Source organism: Cyprinus carpio, chromosome B25 (genome assembly GCF_018340385.1).
Source record: "Cyprinus carpio isolate SPL01 chromosome B25, ASM1834038v1, whole genome shotgun sequence".
Lineage (NCBI taxonomy): Eukaryota > Metazoa > Chordata > Actinopteri > Cypriniformes > Cyprinidae > Cyprinus > Cyprinus carpio.
The window spans coordinates 11,706,488-11,732,895 of record NC_056621.1 but is presented as its reverse complement, the minus strand read 5'-3'; the positions used below and the strand labels follow the sequence as shown (position 1 = coordinate 11,732,895).

The 26,408-nt window shown below is 36.1% G+C and overlaps 1 protein-coding gene across 5 annotated transcripts in view; it reads left to right on the top strand.

The window, feature by feature from the left end:
• Window positions 1-1,977: 1,977 nt before the first annotated feature.
• The window catches only part of LOC109050645 (dual specificity tyrosine-phosphorylation-regulated kinase 4-like), a 35,837-nt gene continuing 11,406 nt past the window's right edge, over window positions 1,978-26,408 (top strand). Inside the window, exons 1-2 of one of the 5 annotated variants that reach the window (XM_042752926.1) lie at window positions 1,978-2,091; window positions 2,761-2,830. In XM_042752926.1, coding sequence (XP_042608860.1) covers window positions 2,081-2,091; window positions 2,761-2,830 — 81 coding nt within the window. In that variant the 5' untranslated portion in view covers window positions 1,978-2,080. Of the gene's footprint in view, window positions 2,092-2,760; window positions 2,831-10,845; window positions 11,059-21,444; window positions 22,118-25,317; window positions 25,403-26,408 lie in introns of those variants that run through there. The other 4 variants (XM_019068221.2, XM_019068223.2, XM_019068222.2 and 1 more) reach the window with 4 other exon arrangements.

The following is a 26,408-nucleotide window of genomic DNA, read 5'->3' as shown; positions in this document are numbered from 1 at the left end:
TGTTGCAGCTTGCCCGTAATTTCATTTTTAAATTATTTTCGCAATAATTACTGCGCAATAATTTAGACCAACATACAGGCCAAAGGTCAGCTAAATATTATTTGCTGAAAGTTTTTCGTTCAACGTAAAATCCTGACGAATGGATTTCATATGGTCTAATAATCCAAACAAAAACTATTTTTTGAATCCCCTCATACTCGTTCCTGTAAATTTACAAGCAAACACTGATGAAAACATGCACATTAATCAGATTAAATATTATTCTTGCAAACGTAAATGTTCACATAAATACAAGCAAGCACAGTGCTTTCGCTGTCTATTGCATGTTAAAATCTAACTAACACGTTTATCAGATAAAACAGATAAATAAATTAATAAACAAATATCATATATATAGAAAAAATATTTATATATATATATATATATATATATATATATATATATATATATATAATATATATATATAGCTATACACACACACACACACACACACAAATCGTAATAAAAATACAAAATATATTTATTTTTAAGTATTTAGTTTTAATAATAATAAAAAAAAATCACACAGCTTGCAAAAATGGACAAAATTGAAGCAACAATATATATATATATATATATATATATATATATATATATATATATATATATATATATATATATATTGTCCAGTCGCCTATGTTTATGGATGTCTCTGAATGTTAAAATCTAGGTTATTTGAATAATAGCATTTGTGGACCTATATTGTCCACTATCGATCCCCTTCGTGCTGCTGCAGTAGTTTAATATTAATAGTTTAGTATTTTGAGTCACTGTATCACTGAGGAGGGGATCCTGTTGTCACTGAACAGAAGCATGAGGTGTGAATACAGGATTTGTTCTCTGTTACATAGACAAGACCTGTATTAAAGATGCATGCTGTATCAGTTACAGAGTGACACATTTGTTCAGCTCTTTGTCTCATGAAGCCTAAATCACGCAAAGGCACTGTCTCTTTTCAAATCCTCACCAGGAAAATATGAGGGCAGCATCAGATCAACATGTGACCTGAGCTTCAAAAAAGCAAAAGAAAGCAGCTATATGTAAAATATCATTTCTATTATGTTCAGTATTTTAAAATCAGTGCACACAGAATTATGTCATTTTGTCTAAAAATCATGAACGCATGTGTAATGTGATGAATATTTTATTTAAAATATTTTTGGAATAAAATTTACTTCATGTCATAAATACATATATTATCAACATAATATTTTTACACCTTTTGCATAATTCAACAAAATTACAGCTTGATTGCAAATTATGTGCATGCAATATAATATGAATATAATTTTTTGCAATAGGCTACATTAACTTTTAAGAAAACATGTTTATTGGTTGTAATGGAAGGGACAGTCATAAAAATATAGCCTAAATATTTTTCCCATTTTAAATATTGAAATGGTTCCTTTTACTCTTTGTTTAGATAAACATGCAATGACTCATTTTTATTATTTTAATGGATATTTATATGGAAAAACAATAGAAATCATACTGTATATCATTCTGCAACAGTGTCCGTGAGAAGCTAGAGAATTATAAGAGACATAATGTGCGAAAAAAATAACATTTATATTCATATTATAATGCATGTACATATTTCCATACAAATCGTAAACGAGTACAAAATTTTAGTTTTAACAATAATAAAAAAACATCACACACCTTGCACAATGGACAAAATCGAAGCAACATTTGACTGTGCCTTTACCGAGCAGTTTTATAATTAATTCTAGAAACATGCAGACGTATTTTCACTGATCTATAATAGAGAATCATTATTATATAGATCAGTGCGTATTGCTCGTTGTATAATCTCTGCGTTGTAACGTTGTCGCCATGGTTACGTCGACGACAACAACAAGAGGGAACACGTGCGTGGGAGGCGCGCCCCCTGCCTGCCGCCCTCATCATCAGTTTCACTATGCGCGCTCCCGTTTACTACAGTACACACTTCTCCATCATAAAGACTGCATCTGAGGAATATTGACATAAGCGGATGAATTTTCGTACACACTAACAAGTGAGGGCTAGTGATCTGACTATGGACAAAAAGTAAGTAGAGACCTGCTGATTGTGTTGTAGTTTGATGAGTGTAGCAGTTTGTTGCACAGCATTCTTGCAACCTTTTGTTTAGTTTTTTTTTTTTGCACAAAGTTGTGCAAGTTAAACAATCTGAAAAGGCTTATGATATCGGCAAAAATATTCTAAAGCTTATGGTTCCATATGCAGAGTGTGTAGAAAACAAATCTGTAGAGAAAATAATAGGCTACACAGCCACAGGCTATACGAATAAATACGTTTTTAACCAGCTGGGGTCACTAGTAGCTTGCAGAAGGCTATAGCTTCCAGAACTAATAACTGCCGGTGTAGGATATATATATATATATATATATATATATATATATATATATATATATATATATATATATATATATATATAGATATATATATATATATAGTTGAATATATGAATATTCATATATGCAACTAAAATGTAATTAAATTATATAAATAAAAATCATATAATTTATAGAACCTATACAAATAAGTATTTATTATGAGTTTTCCAAACTTCACATTTAATTTAATGTGTTAATTACAGTTTCTTTGTAACTATTTGTGAATTTTACAGCAATTTCTGAGTAAAAACTGATTAAAAGTAAATACACTGTTTTTTACTCACAGCATTTTCTAAAACATGGATACTTTTGCTTTGCACAGAAACGCTGTGAGGAAGAAACTAGAGACACTCATGAAGGAGAAGAACATTAGTCTTCCATTGGTGAAGAAGGTAGGTGCACTTTAATGCATTGTCCAAAAGGATGAGTCATAAATTTGTGCAGCATTATGTGCAAATAAATAAACCTCTGCTCATGATGGCTTTAAAAAAAACTGAAAGCTGAAGCTTTATTCAGTGATAAAATAAGGTCTTCTACCCAGCTTACATGCACAGACAACTTCAGTTCAGAACACTGACTCATGTAAGACATGCGTTTGGGGCTTATAGATCTGTTTGTTGGACCAATGGCAGACTGAGAAGTGTTTGGTTTGCACAGATACCCAATAGCCTACCCTTGTTTTGAGTACAGCTCTTTCTTAAGGTTTTTTTTTTTTACAAGTCTAGTATCCTGGAGATACTCTGACGCAACAGCAAACCCATAAAGCAGTTACAACGTGATCTTATGAAACTATGGTACCTGTTTCTGCTGACACACTACAACTCCTTCTTCATCTATTTTGAAAAACCATTCATTTGTTTTATGGATGACAGGTTAGTATTGTTTGTCCTCAGATCACTGTGCTGTATGTGTAAAACAGGAACACTGGTGGCATTTCACTTAATGGCTGACCTGTTCTGTTGTAGAGAGAATAATGTCCACCAGCAATCCGCCTGCTTAGTGCTGCATGTTTTTTGAAGGGGTAGATTTGTAAAGAAAAAATAAAACTGTCATCATTTACTCATTCCAGTTTGATTTTTTGTCTTCCGCCAAACACAAAAGATGTTTAGAAGAAGGATGTTCACACTGATCTTTTCTTGTTGTTGTTCAATCTGTCTGTAAAACAAGTATTAAAAGATGATGTGCGTCTTTGCTTTCAATCTGAACAAGTTCCTCACAGTGCATCACTTTAATACGTCAGCTGGCGGAAAAACTGGAACATTTTTTTTCTGAAGGAGCGCATTTCAATCAGAGTGAGAGGCAGTAAGACCTTGAGGCAACCGGGTTTCTGAGAGAAAGCCCACTTCTGCTCAACAAGTTACGCTGCCATGGAAACAGCTGCCACTTTGGAATGGTGGACTGGTGCTGGTTTCAATTCTTTTAGTAGTGAGGTTGTGTTCCCACCATTCCTCTGACTGCAGGAGAGATTCACTGAATGTGGCACATCTGAACATGGTGCTGTGCTATCATTAGATCAGGTTTGCGTGAGGAACATACCGTCCATCTGTACTTACTGCTACATATTTTTTTTCTAATTTAAGCCTGGGAAGATTTATGTCACGCTATTAATAAATGAATGTAAAAATCTTTTTTTATTATATATATATATATATATATATATATATATATATATATATATATATATACATACAGTACAGTACATATTACCCTTGGTAAATATGATCAAAGAAGGCTGTGCAGATTAATCTGCATTGTTAATCCTTTTGATCTTTTATTTGAAAAATTCGCAAAAATCGAACCTTTCATTGGATAATAAGAATTTAAAATGGAGGGAAATATCATTATGAAATAAATGTTTTTCTCTAATACACATTGGACACAATTAACGGCACCGTTTTATTCAATGCCTAAACCTCCATTTGCCAGTTTAACAGGTCTAAATTTTCTCCTATAATGCCTGATGAGGTCAGAGATCACATGACAAGAGAACAGAGACCATTCCTTCATCCATAATCACTCCAGACCCTTTAGATTCCCAGCTCCATGATGGTGCTTCTCCTCTTCAGTTCATCACACTCATTTTCTACAGGGTTTAGGTCAGAGGACTGGAATGGCCATAGCAGAAGCTTGGTTTTTTGCTCAGTGACCCATTTTTGTGTTGTTTTTGAGGTTTGTGTTTGGATTATTGTACGGTTAGGAATTTAAACATGGCCCATTATAAGATTTCTAACAGAGTCAGTCACTTACTGATTTTTTTTATCTGTTGGTATTTGATAGAGTCAGTGATGACATGTGTCCAAAGAAGATGTCCAGGACCTCCAGCAGAAATATAGGCCCACAACATCAAAAATACAGCAGTATATTTCATTGTACACATGGGGTACTTTTTATCCCTGTTTTCACCAAACCTATCTTGAGTGTTTGCTGCTAAAAAGCTCATTTTTTAGTTTCATCTGACCATAGAAGCCAGTCCCATTTGAAGTTCCAGTCATGTCTGATAACTGAATATGCTTTAGTTTGTTTTTGGATGAGCTAGGAGAATTTTTCTTGAAACCCTCCCAAACAACATGTGATGATGCAGGTGCTATTTGAAAAAATTTTTTTTTTAAGGTTCTCTGACCCCGAGACTCAACTATTTTCTCTCATTCTCCAGCTGTGATCCTTGGAGACTCTTTAGCCACTCAAACTCTCCTCCTCACCACACATTAGGACGATATAGACACATGGGAAATTACACTGCTCTAGTTCTTTTCTTAAAGCCACTTCACCAATTTGTGAAGCTCAGTTATCTTTTGCTGCACATCAGAAATATATTCTTTGGTTTTTCTCATTGTGATGGATGATTCAGGGAATTTGGGCTTTGTTTTCCCTTCTATTTATATTTCTGGGAAACATAAAGCCATGGCAGGATAATTTCATGTTCATAATCACGCTGGAGTGCTTAAAATTGTGAATATGAATGGGAATATACGTCACAGATATTTTGCTTATAAGAATTTATAGGGGTGCCAATAATTGTGTCCAATGTGTATTTGAGAAAAACATTTATTTCATAATGATATTTCCCTCCATTTTAAATTCTTACTATCCAATGAAAGGTTCGATTTTTGTGAATTTTTTAAATAAAAGATCAACAGGATTAACAATGCAGATTAATTTGCACAGCGTTCTTTGATCATATTTACTAAGGGTGCCAATATTTTTGGCCATGACTGTATATAGTATTGTTAAGATTAGGTTTAAACACTTTTTGTGTGAGTGACTATGAAAATACTATAAAGCATTTCTCAAACCTTTTAATAGCAACTATCTTAGGCACCAAACCGGGAAAAATATCAATACATTTTTATGCTTTCAAGAGCCATCCAAAAACTGCAAAAATATCTGCTATTGTATAGTTATTAAAATATTTGTGATTTACACCGCAAAACATCATTCAGCATTATTAAAAATGAAACATTTTTGGAGAAAGACACTATTAGGTGTTAAAATGAAGAGATGCATGGCAGTGGAATGAAAAAAAACAAAACAAGGTACAGCGACGTGTTTTTACATTGAAAAATAATAGAAAAAGAAAAGTGTAATGCAAAAACACATTCTGTCTGAGTTAGCAATATATTTTCAGAAAAGAATTCAGGTTAAACAGACAGATTGCAATTATGTTTAGTGCTGTTAGAAACTACAAACTTCATCTTCAATATACTAATAAGAAGCAAGTTCAAAACAGCAAGGCTGTTGAGATATTAATCTCATACGCATCTTAGTTTCATATCCAATATGTTGACTGATTTGGATTTGGTGTCTGATAAACTAAGTGTTGGCAGGTCCTAGACCGCCCACCGAGTGTGCGTTGATGAAATAGCCATTATCGAGATGAACTCCTCACCCGATAATGTTTCTTATGGGAGCTTACTGCACTGATGATATTGGATACTTCAAATTAAACCCAGCAATTCACCTCGGTTGTGTCAGAGAGCAGCGGGTTTCACCCTACACCCTTGATTTAAATGACAAAACCGGCCAGTGTTTACACATTCACACTAGCATATATAAGTGTGCAAGCTTTAGCAATCAACCCAAATACAAAACAGGGAACATTACCTAACTACACTCTGAAAAATAAAGGTTCTAAAAGGAGGTTTTCACACCAGTGGCATCAAAGATCCATTTTAGGTTCCCCAAAGAACATTTAAGTGGTCAGTTCCTAAAACACTCTTGAAATAAAGCTTCCAAAATGGAATTTTCACAGCTATGCCATATAGAAGAACCATTTCAGTGAACAGTTCTAAAAGAACTATTACAAAGTATATTTTAAAGTTCTAAAGAACCTTTTGAGCAATGGAAAAGTTCTATAGATTAAAGACTCTACATGGAACTATTGATGCCGAGTACATAGAATATCCATGTTAGGTTCCTCAAAGAACCTTTACGCAAACAGTTTATAAAAGAACCACTTTTTCTTAGTGTAAAGAACATTTTAACGGTGCAGTATGTAATACTGACAACTTTCTCCTCAGACTCAACGCTCATGGGGGTTGCCAGATTGAGGACACGCAACAGGAACGAGTGCAACTGACAATGAAAGGCGATGCATTTTAATGTTCTTCTGGTTATAGAACTTTTTAGATGGATGGCAAGACGTTTTAGGTTAGGTAAAATCTGCGATCTCTGACCCAATTTGTTTGCTGCTTCATGGCTGCAATATGCTGTGTTTTCCACCAGCTAGCAACCCAGGGTATCAAAATGCTATTGAGAAGATTGGCAGTGGGCGGAATCACACAGACCAAGACAGAAACAGACATTCTGACACAGAATCCACATGTCAAATTATAGTAACTGTTTGTAGCATTGTTTTCCAGTGAAACAAGCATGTGAATTTAGTATGTTTTCTAATTATCTCCAAACACATTATGGTATTTTTATGCTTTAATTAGTACCTTCAGAAAATTACCTTTAATAACTTTTTTCCACCTTTTGTACAATGAAAGTTTCTATGGATATTAAGGGTTCTTCATGGAATCAGCGATGCCAATAAAGAACTTTTATTTTTTTAAGAAATGTATACCAACTCACCATCTCTTTCCAATCCAACATTATATTCTAATATCAGTGTATCTGAATTATTGACAGGCAGTTTTTGAATGAATGTTTTCATTGGCATCAACCGGTGCCCTCTGGATCATCCCTAACCATGTAAACGCATGCCAACAGCCTATCTTTCCTTTTGTCCACCTGTCCGCAATTAGGTTTCTGCACGAGGGGTTGTAACAGTACAGCTAGCAGTAGGTTGCCCCGTCTGTGACCAGCGTCTGTTATATATCCCATTGTTTCAGTAGGCTTACATAAGCCCCATCCCCTTGCCTTGCAGAGGACACAGCTCTGCGGACAGCTGGGTTGCCCCTTCACCCTAACAAGGCATGATTGGATTTGTAGGTGATTTACTGACTCAAGAGTCTCTGTATGAGGCTGTATCATTATTAGAATAAACTTCACGTGTTGACACACTCAAACTCAAATTATAAAAGTGAATCTCTGTCAATATGGAATACAATGAAAGACATTACATAATAGCAGTTCTGTATTCTTTGAGATGCCTCATCTAATCCATCACATTATCAGAGGTGTTTGTTCATAAACAAATATTGGAGTTACATCATCATACATGTGATTATGATATAATGGGATCGACTGTTCTACTACACGGGTGACAGAGCTGTTGTCACGCAGACAGTGGTGATTAATCGCATGTTGATTAAGTCTTGACATGTGTCACAAGCCGACATAGAGTTGTGTATTTCCCAGAGGTGTGCATTTCCATGTGATGCAATATCGCAAACCTGAAAAATACTGAACAGGTGAGCTCTCTTAATTTGATGAGATACTTAAACAGTGAAACATTGGATTACAGTGGTTATGTCATCAACTAAATGATGATTTGATGTGGTTTTAAAAGGGATTTTGTTTGATTAACATAGATTGCTTAAAAATGTATTCCTAACAGCACTAGATTTGGGTCATTTGGTTCTTAAATTTTTGCAAAATTCACATAATACAACTTGCTTATGGCAACATTTTATTCATTAAGGAGTCCTTCTTTTGAGTCAAATATTTTCAATGGATTGTTTGAACTGGTTCACAAAACTAGTTTGAGTTTAGTCTGATTCGAATTGAAACTGTCCACTCAAGAGAAAACAAAATTATCAAATAGGTGAATTGATCTGAATTTGTAAGATCTGACTTGTACAAAAATGACTTTTAGTATAAATAAAGCATGAATGTCTGCCACTAAACTTAACCCTCAGTGGGGCTTAAGCAGATTGTACAAAAACGTTCGATTGAGATTGTAAAGTCATACACATTTGCTACCAATTTGCCAAAACATAAAATAATTCACCCAGAAATGGAAATTCTGTCATTAATTACTCACCCTCATGTCATCCTAAAGACGTAAGACCTTCGTTAATCTTTGGAACACAAATTAAGATATTTTTGATGAAATCCGAGAGTTTTTTTGACTCTGCATAGACAGCAACGCCTCTACCATGTTCAAGGCCCAGAAAGGTAGTAAGGACATTATTAAAACAGTCCATGTGGTATCAGTGGTTCAGCCATGGTTCAGACATGTTTATAAAGAGAGTTTTATGTACAGCATGCATCTTCCTCTGCTTGTAAACAAGAAGCATCAAAACAGAACAAAAAACCTACACAACAACATCATTTGCAGACAAAAAGCATTCACATAGCATAATAACCTTACGGTTGAACCACTGATGTCACTGACTATTTTAACGATGTCCTTAATACCTTTCTGGACCTTGAATGTGTCAGTTGCATTGCTGTCTATGCAGATTCAGAAAGCTCTCATCAAAAATATCTCAATGTGTGTTCTGAACAGGTTTGGAACGACATGAGGGTGAGTTATTAAGTTATATTTGGGTGAACTATCCTTTTAAGAGTGTGCTGAACTGTCAGAGCAGTTGTCGGGTCAACAACTATTCAATCACTGAACAGGATCTGTCTCTGATAACTGGTTCTTTGAAGCAAATGGTTCAAAAGATCCAACTGGACTATATATAATGCATTAAATCTGTTGTCAGGCACAGACTGTTTCAGTAGATTTTGTGTTGTGTCTGTTACAAAGGAAGATCACCTTGCCCTCTGACCGATGTTGTCACGTGTGTGTGTGTGTCTCTGTCTGTACTGTATGGCTGTGTTAAGGATGCACAGACAGTGACATAACAATTCTCAGCTTACCTGTGTGACAGAAAACTCCTCTGGCCGCCAATGGTCTAATGCCACAGACAGTGTTTAGTAAACAGATAGTTCTTAAACTACCCACAATGCACCATGTCTTCAAAACTTTATTCATTAATTGTGTTCATCATATCACATAAATGTATATGTATTTATTTATATGAATGTTATATGAATATCATATTTTATATTAATATATTTAAAAAACTGCACAAAATGGTTAAACTGAAAATTGAATAACTCTCAGGCCATCCAGGATGAGTTTGTTTCATGATCAGAACAGATATGGAGACATTTAGCATTACATCACTTGCTCACCAATGGATCCTCTGAAGTGAATGGGTGCCGTCAGAATGAGAGTCGAAACAGTTTATAAAAACATCACAATAATACACAAACGACTCCAGTTCATCAATTAACATGAAGTGAAAAGCTGTATGTTTGTAAGAAACAAATGTATCATTAAGACATTTTAAATTTAAACCGTCACTTAAAGACCATAATCCATAACACTTTCTCCAGTGAAAAATCCATCCCCTGTTGTCCTCTCTCAGATCAAAATCCACCAACATATTTGTTTAGGGTTGTTTTGCTTGTTCAGATAAAATCACTTTTAAACAAATAAAGCAATATTGTGGATACTGGGGCCAATTGCATAAACTTAGCCTCTATGTTAAGACAGTGTCTTAAGAACTACTCTGACCAACTAGCAGTTAGCCAAAAGGTAATCTGTCTTATTTTTGGATTCAACTCAGACTAATCTACATTTTTATGTAACTGAATTTAAAAAAATTATGACCAGTCTGAAAATGTTTTAATTATGAATTTGTTCATTACAAACACAGATGTTAATTGAAGGACTGGAGACATATTGTGAATTTTTGTGATGTTTTTACAAACTCTTATTCTGACGGCACCCATTCACTGCACTGGTGAGCTAGTGATGTAACACAAAATTTCTTCAAATCTGACCTCCATGTTTACCTGAACGTGACACTGACATTATGCAAGGCGTTTCTGAAGAGCACAAGAATGCAAGTGCAGTAAAACCAAACCTGCGGATGGCATAAGATGAGCGCGTGGTGGCCTGACTGCACCTGCTTCCATCACTCAGTGGCTTATCATCAGGTTCCTTTACTGTCTGAGCCAAACATGTCAGCACCAGCCACCAGGCTCACTGGCTGGAGCTCCAAAGCACCCAAACAGCGTCATCGCAGCCCACGCTGTAGCTGCCGTACATTAGGACTGGATTTGTTATTTAATTCGTTCCCTGGATTCACTGGAACACTGTTCAGCATTGCCTGAGGTAGAAATGGGCCCGAGGGCAGAATCAGAGAGAGGGGAAGGAAAAAACAGAGAAGAGAAGGTAAGATATAGAACAGGGTGATGAAAGACTATGGAAGAACACTTTATATAATGAGCGGGTATGTGATGCTGTAGTGTCAGATGGTTGTAAATCCTTTAGGGATCAGAATTTCCAAATTGCAATACGTCATTTGAGACCAAGGACAAAAAGAAGAGTGTTATTATGTATTAAGTGTGTGTCTATTATTCCATGCATTATAGATTAAGTCTAGCTCTCAATAGTCAACAATGTGGCCCCAAAATATTTGGACACTTATGACACACCAATCCAAGTGTCATTTATTTAAAAAGGAAGGCATAAGTTGTGCTGATTTCATGTGTTTGTAATTCAGTTTAAGATAATATACATACTGTACATAAACCATAGGGGATATTCTTTTTGCAATAACAAGGTAGTCCCTTGCTTGGTGTTTCTAGGGTATGAGGTTTCTCCCTTCACCCAGGCAACCAGAGAACAGTGAGGTAACTAGTCTCTTGAGCTTAGTTTACTGATGCCCATAATTCTGTAAGAAAAACATCTTTACTGGCAGACTGCAAAAATTATTGTCAAATGTGAGGGTTGGTTTTAAAGTTGATATATGAGATCTTCATTTGTTAAGTCTAGGAAGTCTTCAAGGATGTGTCATAGCCTTAAAGTGAATCTGCATATTTATATCCTTGATTTAACACTCAAGATCAAGTTTAAGATCGCCATTGGACAGCTGACTGAAAAAGATGCATTAGGTTCAAACAGAGGACAGAAACTTGTACACTCATTGCTCAGCACACCCCTTCAATAACTATACAATATATAAAACAAACACTAAATGACTCTATAACTTTTCATTGCACAAAACTACATTTTTGTGAAAAAGTTCACCGTTTGCGTATCTTGGACGCAGAAAGCTTTTCGTAACCTGAGTGTTTGGATGGTATGTATTCAAAACTGGAAAGCTCTAACATCAAAAATATTTCAGGTGCACAACATCTAATTAATGGCATCCACCATTTAAAAAAATATGATGTTCTTTAATTTCTCTCAAGTGCTTTGGATGTGGATTCTGCGTAATAACAGGAATATTTCTCAAAGCAGGTGATTGCCTTGAAATGTATTGGTGAAGGTGGTAATGAATTTGTAGACAAGTTGTGTTTTGTTTTTTGGCATTACATGCCTTTATTTTGACAGGACAGTCATTGGACAGGAAGTGAAATGGGGTAGGCGGGGTTAGGGTTAGTGTAAGTGAGCCGTGACTCTAATGCCTTGTCCAAATACCCACACTTGCGGTCTTTGCACTTGACTACTTAAATGACATATTTCCTGTATTTGGCCCAAGTGTTCAAGTGAGGATGAAGATCACAAGTGTGTGTACAACTTTTCATTACCTGATGGGACACACTTTAATTTCTGGTGCTTCTAATTAGGTGCCAACAAAATGTGTAGCACTTTTTTTACTAAAAAAATAAATATATCACCTTTGCACCAACAAAATGTGTAGCACTTTTTTTACTAACAAATTATATATAATATCTAATTATTAGTAATATTTAACTTACATTGGAAAGGTTTCCGTGACCTTTTGTGATCTTGAGCTCCGTTCATCTGCAAAAAAGTCTCGCGATTTATTTCCACAACATGATGCATGGTGGGATACACTAAGCCTTGAATACTGTTCTGGAGCAGTATTCAAGATAGTGTGGATATAGTGCGTTAAAGGGATACTCCGGAACACAACACAATATAATATATAATAAAACAAAAACTCTAGACACTATACCATAACAAGCTCCGTTCATCTTCGGAACACAATTTAAGATATTTTGGAATAAAACCTGGAGGCTTGAGACTGTCCCATAGGCTGCCAAGTAAATCTTGTTGCAAAAATCAAAAAAAAGAACAAAAGCCATCGTCAGAATACTCCATCTGCCATCAGACATGCAAACTGGGTTATATGAAGCGATGGGAACCACTTATCATCCGTGCCACAAGGATGCGCTGTTTCTACATGTATTTAGCTTTGATTTGAAAGAAAACAGAGCATCCTTGTGGCACGGATGATACTGAAGAGCATACACAGCATATATGGAGAGACACAGAGGAGACTGTTGACAAAGGAATTGTTGAATAAAGTTGTTATTTTTGTTACTTCATATAACCCAGATTGCACGTCTGATAGCAGATGGAGTATTCTGACAACAACTTTCATACCTTTTATGGACCTTGACACTGTTATTTACTAGTCTATGGGATAGTCACAGGCCTCCCGGTTTTCATCCAAAATATCTTAAATCGTGTTCTAAAGTTGAACAGAGCTTTTACGGGTTTGGAACAACATGGGGGTAAGTGATTAATGACAAAATTTTTATTTTGGGGTGGAGTATCCCTTTAAGGGCACTGCGCTTTGCCATTTTTAAGACCTGGGACAGTCTTGCGCACATACTTATTGTCGTGTGCACGCACTCTCAAGTGGCCAAGAGAGTGTGGGTATTTGGACAAGGCATAACTCGGGTGAGTCGGGACACCCAAAGTGAAATGGCGCTACAAGTTGGGTTATTGTTGCCGACCACAAGTGGTGTTTTGATGGCTGTATCTATAAAGTTTGACCTCACGGATTTTCTTGCAGTTATTTTAGAATTATAACACCACTAAAATGCTCACTAGATTGAATATTTAAAATATATTTTACATGATTTAGCTAACATGCAGTCTAAAATTAACATGTGTTAGACCGCTTAATAGCAAAAAAAAAAAAAAAAAAACACATCTTGAGTTTTTGTCCGCGATGACTGCCCGCAAGATGTCACATGACCGGTGTAGTTCGATTCATAAACAAAAGACTCATTTGAACAGGTTCTTTTAATGAATCCTTTAATCTCAGTCAGCAGTTTGAATCAGACTGTTGAATGTTTTACTGAATAACCTCCTTGAATGATCCAGTGAGAGGTGGTTACTTGTAAAGTAATCAAATTGTTAAGTAATCATTACATTTGGTTATGTTTGTCTTGAAATGTTTGTCTATACATCAAGTTGTGTGTACTTAAAATTTGTTATTAGTGTGATTGTATACACAGTATAGAATTTAAATAGTATAGTGTGTCAGCTTTTAATAACGTCAATGTTAATAACTTGTAAATTGTTTAAGTGTTTAAAATTATTTGTAGCATGTAGTTACAGTTTGAAAGTAGCTGATAAAAACAAGTTGGGTCCTTTTGGAACAATTCTTGGCCTAGACAGTCCATGGGGCATCTGTGCTCAAAGATTCAGCACATTTAAAGTCTAGGTCAAAGCCAAAATGAAATCCTTGGCAACAAAAGCAAAGCTGCTCAAAGTAATTACAGATGTCAGCTGTAATTTAAACATGAATAGATGTTGAATGTTATCATTGCCATCCTGTTCCATCCTCTGTGTGTGTGTGTGTGTATGCACATGGGTTTGTGTATTTGTGTGTGTGATAGGGATTAGCCCATGTGGGGCCTGGCCCAGACAGCTGACCTTGATAGATAATGTTACTCATGCTGCTCATGCTGGCATAAATGAGTGGGGCATTGTCAGTCTGTCTCTCTGCCCACTCACTGAATGACTCTACTGTTGAACATGGACATCTGTAAATCTCAAGCATCATTATCCACCGTATTCATGAGAGATTGGAGTGTTATTTTTATTCATTCGTTTATTTTTTATTAATGGTGCTTGCTAAGATTTAGAATAAACCCTAAACTCAAGAACTAGGGTTTGGCATGTGAATTGTCCTGGGTGCTAGTGCTACGAATATGAATGATACAGTAAAAGACGAGTGAAAAGTCCCATAGATTTACTCTTAAGGAGGGATCTATATTAAATATCATAGAGACTTAAATGTCGGCTTTGTTGGTTTAAGCAACAAAATAGAACACTCTAGCAAACACATATCAACGCCCTGGCAACCTCCCACATCATCTCGTAAAGTTTTGCACAGGCATTTAGGAATTAAAAAGTCTTTTTGAGTATAAAATATTTAAAAGTGTATTAATTATTACAGGTTACAGTGATTTAATTAGCTTGCTGTAAGCTTTAGCTGTTAGAGAGTTTATAAGGCAAATCACTGGCAAGGGCTATAAATGCATCTTTTAAATAGTGCTGTTAAAGCTATACATATTCAGGTTGATATTTTTAGACTTTGTGTCAAGGCTTGTTCTGTTTTTTAATCTCGCTGAGTGTTGCGTTTTTTTAGTATGGTATGTTACGCTAAAAATAGTCCAACTTTTAAAAGTTTGTTTCATAACTACAAAACCAGTCTATTTACATGCTTCCTTAAGACCTTCCTTAATATTTAGCCTTTTTTTATATATTCTTAAAAATGACAGTACTACACTAGGCCACCCAACTGAATGTTTTTCAGCTACAAGACTACTTATACTGTTTTAATTATATTAGTGCAAGTGCAAGTCTAAATTGGTCATCAACATACTTGACCTGTTAAAATAGACTGCCATCTGTAGTTTCAATTAGGCACACATATATATGGTCATGTGCAAAATTAATGTCTTAGCAAAGGTGTGGACTTTACCTCGACTTTATTTGTTGGCTTCCTAAACGTGTCACATGTGGTTAATCCATATATCCTCTACTCTGCAACACCTGCTCTATTGGATGAACCTCTCAACTAAACGACTTATATCCACTTGCTGATCACTACATATGCTTAACTTGCATATCTGCCAGCTAAGTCATTAGCAATCAGTCTGTTGCATTCATGAATATATACATTGTTGAACTTTTGTAATATTATGGGTGATACTGACTTTGTAGCCACACCCAGTTTGCACCATCAATATAAGTAACATTAACACTAGATTAGATGAGCTAGAAATAGGAAGGCTAGAAAGTTTGTTCTCATAAGGTCTAGCATCATTTGTAGAAGTCACTATATTTTATTATCTAATGTACTAATGTTCATTAATTTGTAAGAGTGGCTTAGATGTAATTTTAGGGCCACAGTAAGATAAAATCATACATTTTCTTCCATGAAGATTATGACTATAATCCTCCAGATTCACTTTATTCTCAGGAATTTCTTCTGTTCTTTAGTTTTTTTTTACAGCCACAACGATAAAGTTTCTTTAGATTAAGAACTTGGAACTGAATTCTAAACAGTATAGGTGTGTATATACTGTATATATTGAAACTTGAAGTTATTTCCCAACTGTGTTCACAACTAAAGTGTCCAGTCCTGCTCCTGAGGGCCACCTCACTGCAGAGTTTAGCTTCAACTTTAATTAAACAAACCTGAACGAGCTAATCAAGGTCAAAAGGATTACTCAAAACTCTCAGGCAGGGGTGTGTTTCCCAAAACCATTGTTAGCTAACTAGCCTAGTCGTTAGTTCCACTGAACTCTATTGGTAACAACGGAACTTATGACCATAGTTGCTTTTGGGAAATGCACCCCAGGTGTGTTGACCAAGTTAGAGCTAAAAACTGCAGGAAGGTTGGCCTCCAGGACTGAGAATGGTGTGTATTACAGGAGTGTCCAATCCTAACCCTTCCAGCGGAGTAGGGCTGTCCAAACTCTGTCCTGGAGGGCCACTGTCCTTTAGAGTTTAGCTCCAACCCTAATAAAACACACATGAACCAGCTTATCAAGGTCTTCAGGATAGCTTTATCTTTTAGGCAAGTGTGTTGGAGGTAAACTTTGCAGAATGGTGGCCCATCAAGGGTAGGTTTGGACAACTCTGGGGTATTAGTTTAAAATACTTTACAAGAATTGATCTTAATCCAAATGGCTCTGTGTTACCTCTGGAGAAATTTGATAGCAGAGGCAAAGTTTTAATGACAGTTCCAAGCTGTTCTATTTTAAAACTCTTTTATTGCCAGAAGACCTGTAATGTCATAGTAGATTGTAACATGTCCACCTCACATTGAAAACCCCAGTGGCCATGTGATTAAGGCAACACATCTGTTACATAACCATTGAGTGACACAATTAAAGTGATATGTATAAGGTCCTCCAAATGTCAGTTACAATGTAAATACATAGTTGGTAAACACATTCCCATTCTCAGCTGATGGCAGGTGCACAAGATCCAATTTGTTCTCTCCTAAGTGGCGCTGAGAGATGTGGGTATACACATTAGACCCCAGGCCCCCATGGATGAAACAGTCAGAAATATTATCCTCTATGGAGGCAAATGGCGGAGGTATCACTATGAAGGGCAGAGCTAGTTTTCCCACTCTCTCCGTGCTGGAGCAGGAGAAACCAAAGCCTATGTGTGCATGCCGGGAGATAAGGTTTCCTCTCTGCACTTCACTGCTGTTTGTCAGCGTCCTGGGGGAATGTGAGCGGTGGAGGGGAGGAAATATCTCTGGTTCTGTCTCCAGGAGACGGCCTCTGGGAGGGAGGAGTTACCAGAAGTCCCAACAGGAGTCGCTTATGCTGCCCCTGAGTGGAGCTCCACTGTCAGGGATCACACCCCTGATGCTTCCCATAGAGGAAGAGGAAGATGGCACTGAGATCCCCCACTGCTCAGCCTCCGGCTCAGGATGGCTCCCTTGTGGAGTCTCATCCACACGTCACCAAGCTCTCCCCAAGCACCCCACGTAGCCACCCATTTATCCCTGCCTGCAGCACACATCTCCTCGAACAGAGCTGTGGAGATGGCACATAAAATGGACTCTTAGATCCAGAGCAGAGAGGTGAGTGTGACTACATCCTCTTTGATCCCAGATCCAGAGATTGTGCATCTTTGCACAAGCACATGTCTGAAGAATTCTGAAACAAGGAGATCCCTTCAGGTTGTTAATTCTGGACTGTGGAGCTCTAGATCATTGAAGACCAAAGAAGTTGTTGTGGTTAACTTCAGGGCTCCTTACCGGCAAGTGGACATCACATAGTGACTAATGACTACTATTACAACAGCATCATTTGACCACCCCCACATGTGTAGAAAAGACAACACAATCCATCTTTCTCTTTCATATACACAACCAACTGCTGGGGCACCCGACGAAGTCAGAGGAACGGGAGAGTTCAACCTGAGGTAAAGATTTCTGGAGTTCTGCCGGCAGAATGTGCCATCTCCTAAGATGTCCACCCCCTGTAGTACTGCTAATGAATCATGGATAAGTGTACCTACAACTGTAGATCAGCTAGATTACATTTCAGCTTGTTTAGTGCATTTTTAACAGTAGATGTTTTTTTCGAAATGGCTTTGTTCACATTCCAAATTTTGTCCTTTTTAATTCTGTGTTCTGATTCGTGTTCTGCAGATGTATATTTCAAATTTTCAAATGATCATTTCTCTTTAGTTTACAAGTCAGATAAGCTTCACATTGATTGTGGCAACCTCTATAATGCCTTAAAGCCTGTCTAATTGCCTGTTGCTAATATATGCTAAGTAGATGAAAAATAGAATTCTCTCAGAACACTTTAATGTTTTTCTTCACGATGCATAAAAGGTATTACTCAGCAAAATGTCCGTCCTGCTCTTTTACATAGAACGGGTGGTGACAAGTGGCTGCACTTTTGAGAAAAAGTGTGCAAAACTGAACCCTTAGGGCAGGGGTTCTCAACTCTGGCACTCAAGGTCCACTTTCCTGCAGAGTTTATCTCCAAACTTGATCTAATTAAACGGCCTGTAACTTTCTAGTGATCCTGAAGACCTTGATTAGCTTGTTCAGGTGGGTTTGATTATGGTTGTATCTCAACTCTTGAGAACCCCTCCCTAAGGGGTACAACAGCTTGTCACTTGGGCAGTACCCTTAAATGCACCCCTAAAAGGTGTATGATAGTACCTTAGAGTAGTAATATGTACCTTGTACATAGGTATGTCTATGAACCTTCTAGGAGTAAAAAATTATGGTCCAGTGATGCCCCAAGCTGTTGTACCCATAAACGCACACATTTTTCCACATTTTTAAGTGTGTCAAGCTCCAGAAAAGTACCATAGCAACTTTAATTTTTCAGTTTGTTTCTCACAAAGTTATCATATGTCTTCAGAAGACTAGAAAAATAGTGCATGAGTCATAGTGCATGAGTCAGGCTTGACAGCTGCAGTCATCCATACACTTTCATATGGAGCAGTCTGGAAAGTCTGCTACTTCTTGACAATTTCTAACTACTTTTATGTTCCATGAAAAAAGGCTACATATTTGCAACATTAAGGGGAGTGGATGATGACAGAGTTTTCATTTTCAGGTGAATCTCTCAAAGACAAGCATTTTGGATCAAAGTGTTGAGACGATCAAAGGATTCCTGACTCAGCTTTGTTCAAAAAACCTGATCAGTTCTCTCTAGCATTTCCCTGTGCTGTATAAGGCCTTCATAGTCATTAATTAAATACTTATGCTAATAAAATAATTTACTAAATGGCTGATTATAGAATGCAAATAAGCAGTCTATCACCTTTTAATCATTACTACATCCACAGCAGCGAATGTGTGAGTGTTGGTATTTATCTCACACGTTTCCATGACTGGTTTCAGTCATGCAGAGCTGTTAGTTTCGTAATAAAGAAGCCTTGAATGGAATGGACCAGAGATTCTGGCAGGCTGGTGAGGACTGAGCTGGGAAGAGGTGTTATGCATGTGCCCTCTCTGAGCTCCATTGTGCTGAATGAGCACTCCATCAGGAACAGTTCATCCCCATAGCTCACCATGATTACTAGAGTGCCTCTGTGTTATGTAACATAAACACTAATCATAATCAGGCCTCTTTCCCTCCTCCATCCACAGTCAGAGTGTTTGTTCTTCTGTCCCACACCTTCGTCTCTCTGCTGATCTATCTCTGTCTTTTGTAGACAGTCTAGTTTGCGCTCTCAATGTAATAATTGGTTACAGCATAAAAAAAATTCAACTAAAAATTAACATTGTCATTATTTACTCGTCCACATGTCTTTCCAAACTTTACTTTGCACTGCTTTTATAGTGTTTTTATATTTTGCAGGGGATGAACTGTTGTTGTATGGATTTATTAGAAAATTCTCTTTTAAAATTCTACTTTTACAATGAAAAGAAACAACAGAATGTGTGTTTGGAAAGACATGAGACTGAATAATGACAGAATGAACTTAGTCTTTAAACATTAATCCATATTCAATGCACTTAAATTTCAAAATAGTAGGTATTCATAGAGGCACTCACTATGTACAGTATGTTCAAATCCAATCCAAATGCCATGCACTGTGGTTTGGTTATGCTAAAACTAAATCCTCTTTTTCTCAATCCAATCACTGATTTTCAGAACTACAATCACTATTTTTCTTAGGACTAAATTAGTAGATACAGGCTGCCTTAGCTTGACATTTGAGAAAGGTGGTTTGATAATAAGCCTACATACTGAGTCACGTTGTAACAGTGAAAAGCTTCCGCCTCTGCCATGCTTGTTACATGTGAGCAGAGCTAGTCTATAGGGAATAGGTGTGAAAAAAAGTGTCAACTTGCTACCTTCTATATTTGCGATTTATGAAGGCTTGAAGTGTTTTGTAGAAGTGATTTGAATAAGTCAAACTGTCTCCAGTAAAAGAGACTTTTGATGACCATCTGATAATAATTCAATAGACATTACAAATGGCTTAAAAAGATATTGTGTTTTATATATTTAATTGAAAATAAATATAGTGTAGCTCACAGCAATCAATTTTTCCAATCATAATGTATCTGTCATAGGTAGACTTAGGGGCTCTTCACACATTCTCACTTTCCCACTGTCAGATTTTTTAATTGGTTGGTCTATGGAAACATGCAGACTGATATTTTGTGCCATTGCCTGACACCAAGATGCCATGTCAACTTAAAAACAGTTAAGCTATTAAAAACTCAACCCCAACATGAAGTTAGTACTCTGCGCTTTAATGATAGGAAAATGCCTTATGGCTTGAGGAGCATGTTCATGATTATTATTATTTTTTTTTTTAGATATTATTTGTAATTGTTATAAGGTTTAATATTGAACCTATATATTTTACTGATATTATAATTGTGCATATTTTTCTGTTATAATTGTTTTGATCAAATTAATCACTTAATTAAATTTATTTTGCCAATAATATTATATGCTAATCAAAGACATATTTATATACCATTATTGTTTTGTTTTGTTTTGTTTTTTTTGTAAACAAAGGTTTCCCATATATTTGGCTGGTTGTGTGATCTCAACATGACTTCCCCCACAATGGGGGACCAACTTTATGTAGAATAAATATCGCTTTATTTTCATCGCTCAGTCATCATTTTTCACCTAAACACATTTATCAGCTGTACTATTAATTTTTAGGTGTAAAATTGACCTTTTTCACTAATGCAACTATACGATCTCCCCTTCAAAGCAAAGTCCAATTAATCACAGAGATAATAAGTTTGAGTGAGGGGCGTTTTAAGCTCTTGGCTCGCCCACTGCTCTTCTGACATTATGAAATACACATGGCTTTGGGAATGACGATGTACTGATAGGCGTTATTTATTGGGGTCCCATCGTCCGTTGACAGATGGAAACTTAAAGAGAGAGCAGTAAACGGATAGTGGCGAAGGCGGTGCCGTGCATATTCAAAGCTCGTGTCAAAGAGAATAAACTGTGAGCGGCGGCAAGTGCACACAAAAAAACTCATGCCTGCGAGCCGGTTGTGTTGTTGGAGGCTGAACATTGTGCCATAAGTGTCCTGGATTACCACTTTAGGAGCGCCATGACTTGGCAAACAAATGAAGTGTGCTAGGATGGAAGGAATATGTGTTCAGTGATAGGTAAGCGCACGTAAACAAATCTATATAGAGTGCGGTCAGGCTGGAAAACCTGAACAGGTGGCATATCTCGGGACATACACGTCAAGTGGAGCAGACGGACAGCTTGCCTCTTTGCGTTAATCTCCTGCTGACGAAAGCTTCTCAACCCCTCTCCGCCTCATCGGGAAACACTTCATTTCGCGAAGTTCTCGCTGAATTTTTCCAGTGCTGACAGAACGGGTTCCGGTGTCTTACAGGATTCTTAAAATGCACATGCAAGTTTCCTGCTGGATTTAATAGCGAACGTGTTCTTTCTTTCTCATGCCTTATGACTTGGATGTGTTAAATATCCACGTGTCAAAAAGCGACATGTTTCCTGAAATTAATAACAAGGTAATGTATGAAGATTAGCAATTTATGCCTTCCCTCGCATGCATTTAGTATTAACTTACTCTTGAATTGTTAAAAGCTTTTAATCAAAACTTATTTTGCAGCATATTTAATCACAAAAGTTTGCTATTCTGCTATTATGAAAAAAAAAGTTTTTAACATTATAACCTACAGTCGTAGGCTATTTAAAAAAAAAAAAATTGCATGTATGTTTTTATTAAATAGCCTATTATTGGTACGCCTTTTACAGGTTTATGTAATACCATAATAATATATCATACAATTTATTGCTGTTATAGCGGGAACTTGGTATCAGTCTGCGCTGATCTTAAAAAGAAAAATAAATTAACCGAAAAAAATCGTTTTTTAAATGAGATTAATTTAATTAAATTTCAATTATATGCATGTTAATTACTATTATATATTGCCATTAGGCTACTTTATTTTTTTTTTACAAAATATTTTATTTTGCCGGAAACTGTAATTATAATTGGGCTAAAATATAATCCTATTTTTAAAAGAAAAGTGTGTGTGTGTGTATAAGCCTGTATATACTTTTCAGAAATGTGTGTGTGTGTGTGTGTGTGTGTGTTTAATTATAAGCCTGTATATACTTTTCAGAAAGAAGAAAATGTTGTTACCATGGTAATTTTGTAATGGACTATAAAGAACTTCCTCGCGATGTTTTATTTGATTATTTGCTCAGATTTCATTGCTCTTCGCCTTCTAAGAATCGTAACTCACAGTAACACGAGTCTATTTGATTGCGTTCCGTTCTGTGTATTTTCGGTTTAATTGATTATAAAGTTTGAAGTGCAAGGTTACAATAAATTATGTAGGAGTCCCAATATTCTATTCATCCTGCCACTCCAGCATTGAGATTTATCCCACTGCTGTGTGTAATGAAATGCATTGGCGACAGTGCATTGTCTGTGTTCTATCAAAGACTGATGTTAAAAGCACTCCTTGCACCCTATGAGTATATTTGGTCTGAACATGTGATGCTTGGGATGCTTAAAAAACCTCTAGCCAGTGTCTAAGTATGAACCATCCTTTAAGGTGACTGTCAGCAAATGATTCAGTACTAGGCTCCAAGTAAAGGCATTAAGAGTCTTGAGTATTAAGAATGGCATATGATGTGTATTTGAGCTTTTGGGGTGTGGTTTGGGTTTCACCCATGATCATAGTTTCTTCTTTATTGGGGTGGCCCAAATCCTCTATTGGTCTGTCTGTGTATGTGATACCAAAAAGTGTAAAAACCATTTGAGGTGGGCTTAAACACCAGTATATTTTTTAAAATAGCATTTGGGATATAAAATTGGGCACATTGTAGAGCGAAAGTCATTGGTTTAGCTCACAGTAGACTCTTAAAAATAAAGGTTCCACAATGGTGTTTTCAAAGTGATGTCACAGAATAAATATGTTTAGTTCCCCAAAGAACCTTTCAGTGATCTTTTCTTATTAGAACCATTTTTCTTAGTGCAAAGAACATTTTAACAATTTAAAGAACCTTTATCCATTACAAAGAACTTTTTGTGGAATGGAAAGTTTCCATGAATGTTAAAGGAACCATAGATGCCAATAAAGAACCTTTATTTTTATGAGTATATTTTAGGAATGCATTGATATAAAAATTCTGGCCCATAATTATTTTTATGATTTTTACAATTCTGTTCTATTTTGTTTTAATAGAACTAAAATTAAAATCAAATGCTACAATCAAATTTAGCAATAACAAATTTAAAATGTAAGCATGACTGTGTAAGCAATTGATATTCATTTTGAGATTTACTAAATATTACATTTTATAGTGTTATTAAATTGTTAACATTTTTAAAGATGACCTTTAAGCGAGCTTGAAGCTCAATTATGGCAAAAACAATCTACATGTAAATATGAGAAACTATCATGCACAATTAAAAATCCAATATTGACCAATTACGATTAATTAAATCTTATACTGACTGATAAAAAAAATTACTCAAAAATTGCTACTAAATTTCACTAATACAAAGAAACAGCAAGTAACCCATTAAATGTGAAATTTTGAAGCAGAAAATCTGAAATAGTATTTTCTTGTACTCCAGTAATCTAATAATTTTTAATGGTGTGGTACCAATATTTTGTGCATCCCTAATCAATATAGATCAGAAAAATGTTAAATCACCCAATTAATGAATGCGGTTTTTCAAGCATTTTATTGGCGAATCTATCTCACCCTTGCATTGCACACTGACCCACATTGTAACACAAAGCCCTTGGTCCTGAACATAGCAACTCAAAGGTGTTAATATTTGAATGAGTCTTTTAAAACCCGGGGCTCACATTGCACAGCTGACCAGCCACAGTCTAAGTGTAACAAATTTTTACTGCCTGTTTTCTAAATGCATCTCTTTGTTGCTGCCACACTGGAATCCATGTACTCTCTGATCCCCCCCATAAGCCAGAATATATGTGAATGAATGCAGTTAAGTCACAACACATCAGCTAAACCTCCAGCTGCTTGGCCAAAAACCACCATATGTTTTGGACTCTTTAAATAATCACCCAGTGGATTAATCTCCCAATCACAATCTCCAAGGTGTGTATACAGGCAAGATCATCCCATTGTCTGTATGTTTCTTGGTCAATCTGTTTGACTTCTGCTACATGCCCGCTTATATCTTCTCTTTGTATCTCACCCCACCCCGACCCAAGAGGCTCTAAGTTTAGCTGGAGCTTTTCATCCGTCCTTATGCTGTCTGTCTGCACTATTGACGCACGCTCCACCTGATTACGATGGATGTGGGCCTGTTTTCTCGTATGTCCGCAATCATGACTGATTGTAGTCATCGCAGGTCCCCAGATATACTTGATCGCTCAGCGTTCGTGCTCAAGAGGAACATTAGTTAGGAGCTGACCGCTGTGAAGTACTGTATGAAGTACCAGTCTGCAAATCACGACTGCCCTCTACTATGAGGTCAAACTGCATCATGTGACGTGGTGGGCATCATTGAAATGCTATTAACGTGCTTTTGAATTAAAAACAAGCAACCTTGGTGAACTGAACATGAGTCATCCGCTGTGTTGAATAACACAGAGCGAGCGGAGATGAATCCTGGAGATATATAGCCTGAATCCCACACGTAAGACTGTGGATGTGGGTTGCGAGAGTGCGCCCACTCGTCACGCTCATGACGTCTTTCCTCCGCTCTCTTTCACAGTCAGCCAGACCCGAGGCCTTTCCCTCACCCCCACAGGTCTCAGGCCGAGAACACAAAAATAGGACCCAACTGCACCTACTCACAGGTGAGACTATATAGAGAACGACATAAGCGATTACTTAACAGTGATGATTCATTTGTATTGATTCGTGAAGGCTTTGTGAATCATTTTACTGTAAGGTTGATTCTGTCTGGGAGGAAAACTGTGAGATGGGTGCAGGGTGTTGTGAACAATTCGGCCTACCTGTTGAATAAAAAATAAAAACTACCCAAAACGAAAACACTAACTCAAAGAATTAATTTAAAAATAATGAATAATTACAAAACAAATAAATTAAATAAAACAATAATAACATAATATTTTTATTCAGAATGCATTAAATTGTTCAAAAGTTACAGTAAGACTGTTAATTTAGGGATATCATAAAAATTAAATGAACAACAAATACACAAAAATAAAAAAAAATACAACATATTTAAAATTAATGATAAAAAAGAAAAATTTTTTTCAACATAAAATATAAAAAAAAAATATTTCTAAAACTTCAAAAAAATAAGAAATTTTTCTTGAGCAGCAAATATATAGCAAATATATTAGAATTACTTCTAAAGGATCATGTGACACTGAAGACTGGTGTAATGATGCTGAAAATTCAGCTTTGCATCACAGGAATAAATTACATATTAAAACATTAATATAGAAAACAGTTATTGATCAAATAAATGCAGCCTTGTTGAGCATATGAGACGTATTTAAAAAAAAATCGCACCAAACCCAAACTGCTGAATGGTATATAAATTATTCATTACGAATTTCTCATTCTTTGTTTTCTTTTGTTTAGCTAACATTGTGCTTGCTGAATGTACAGTATTCTAGCTTATATACTTGGCATCATCTAATCTTGAATATTTGGTTATAAATACACATGACTAAATATTATAATAAAATGTTGAAATTATAAATCATCTAATATGTGACACAGACTAGATATCTTAAAGGTGAAGCATCTGTAATTTGCATGCCACTTTCATCAATTTATCATTAAATAATAAACAGCAGTATTTACAAGACGTGTTGCGCAAACACTTCA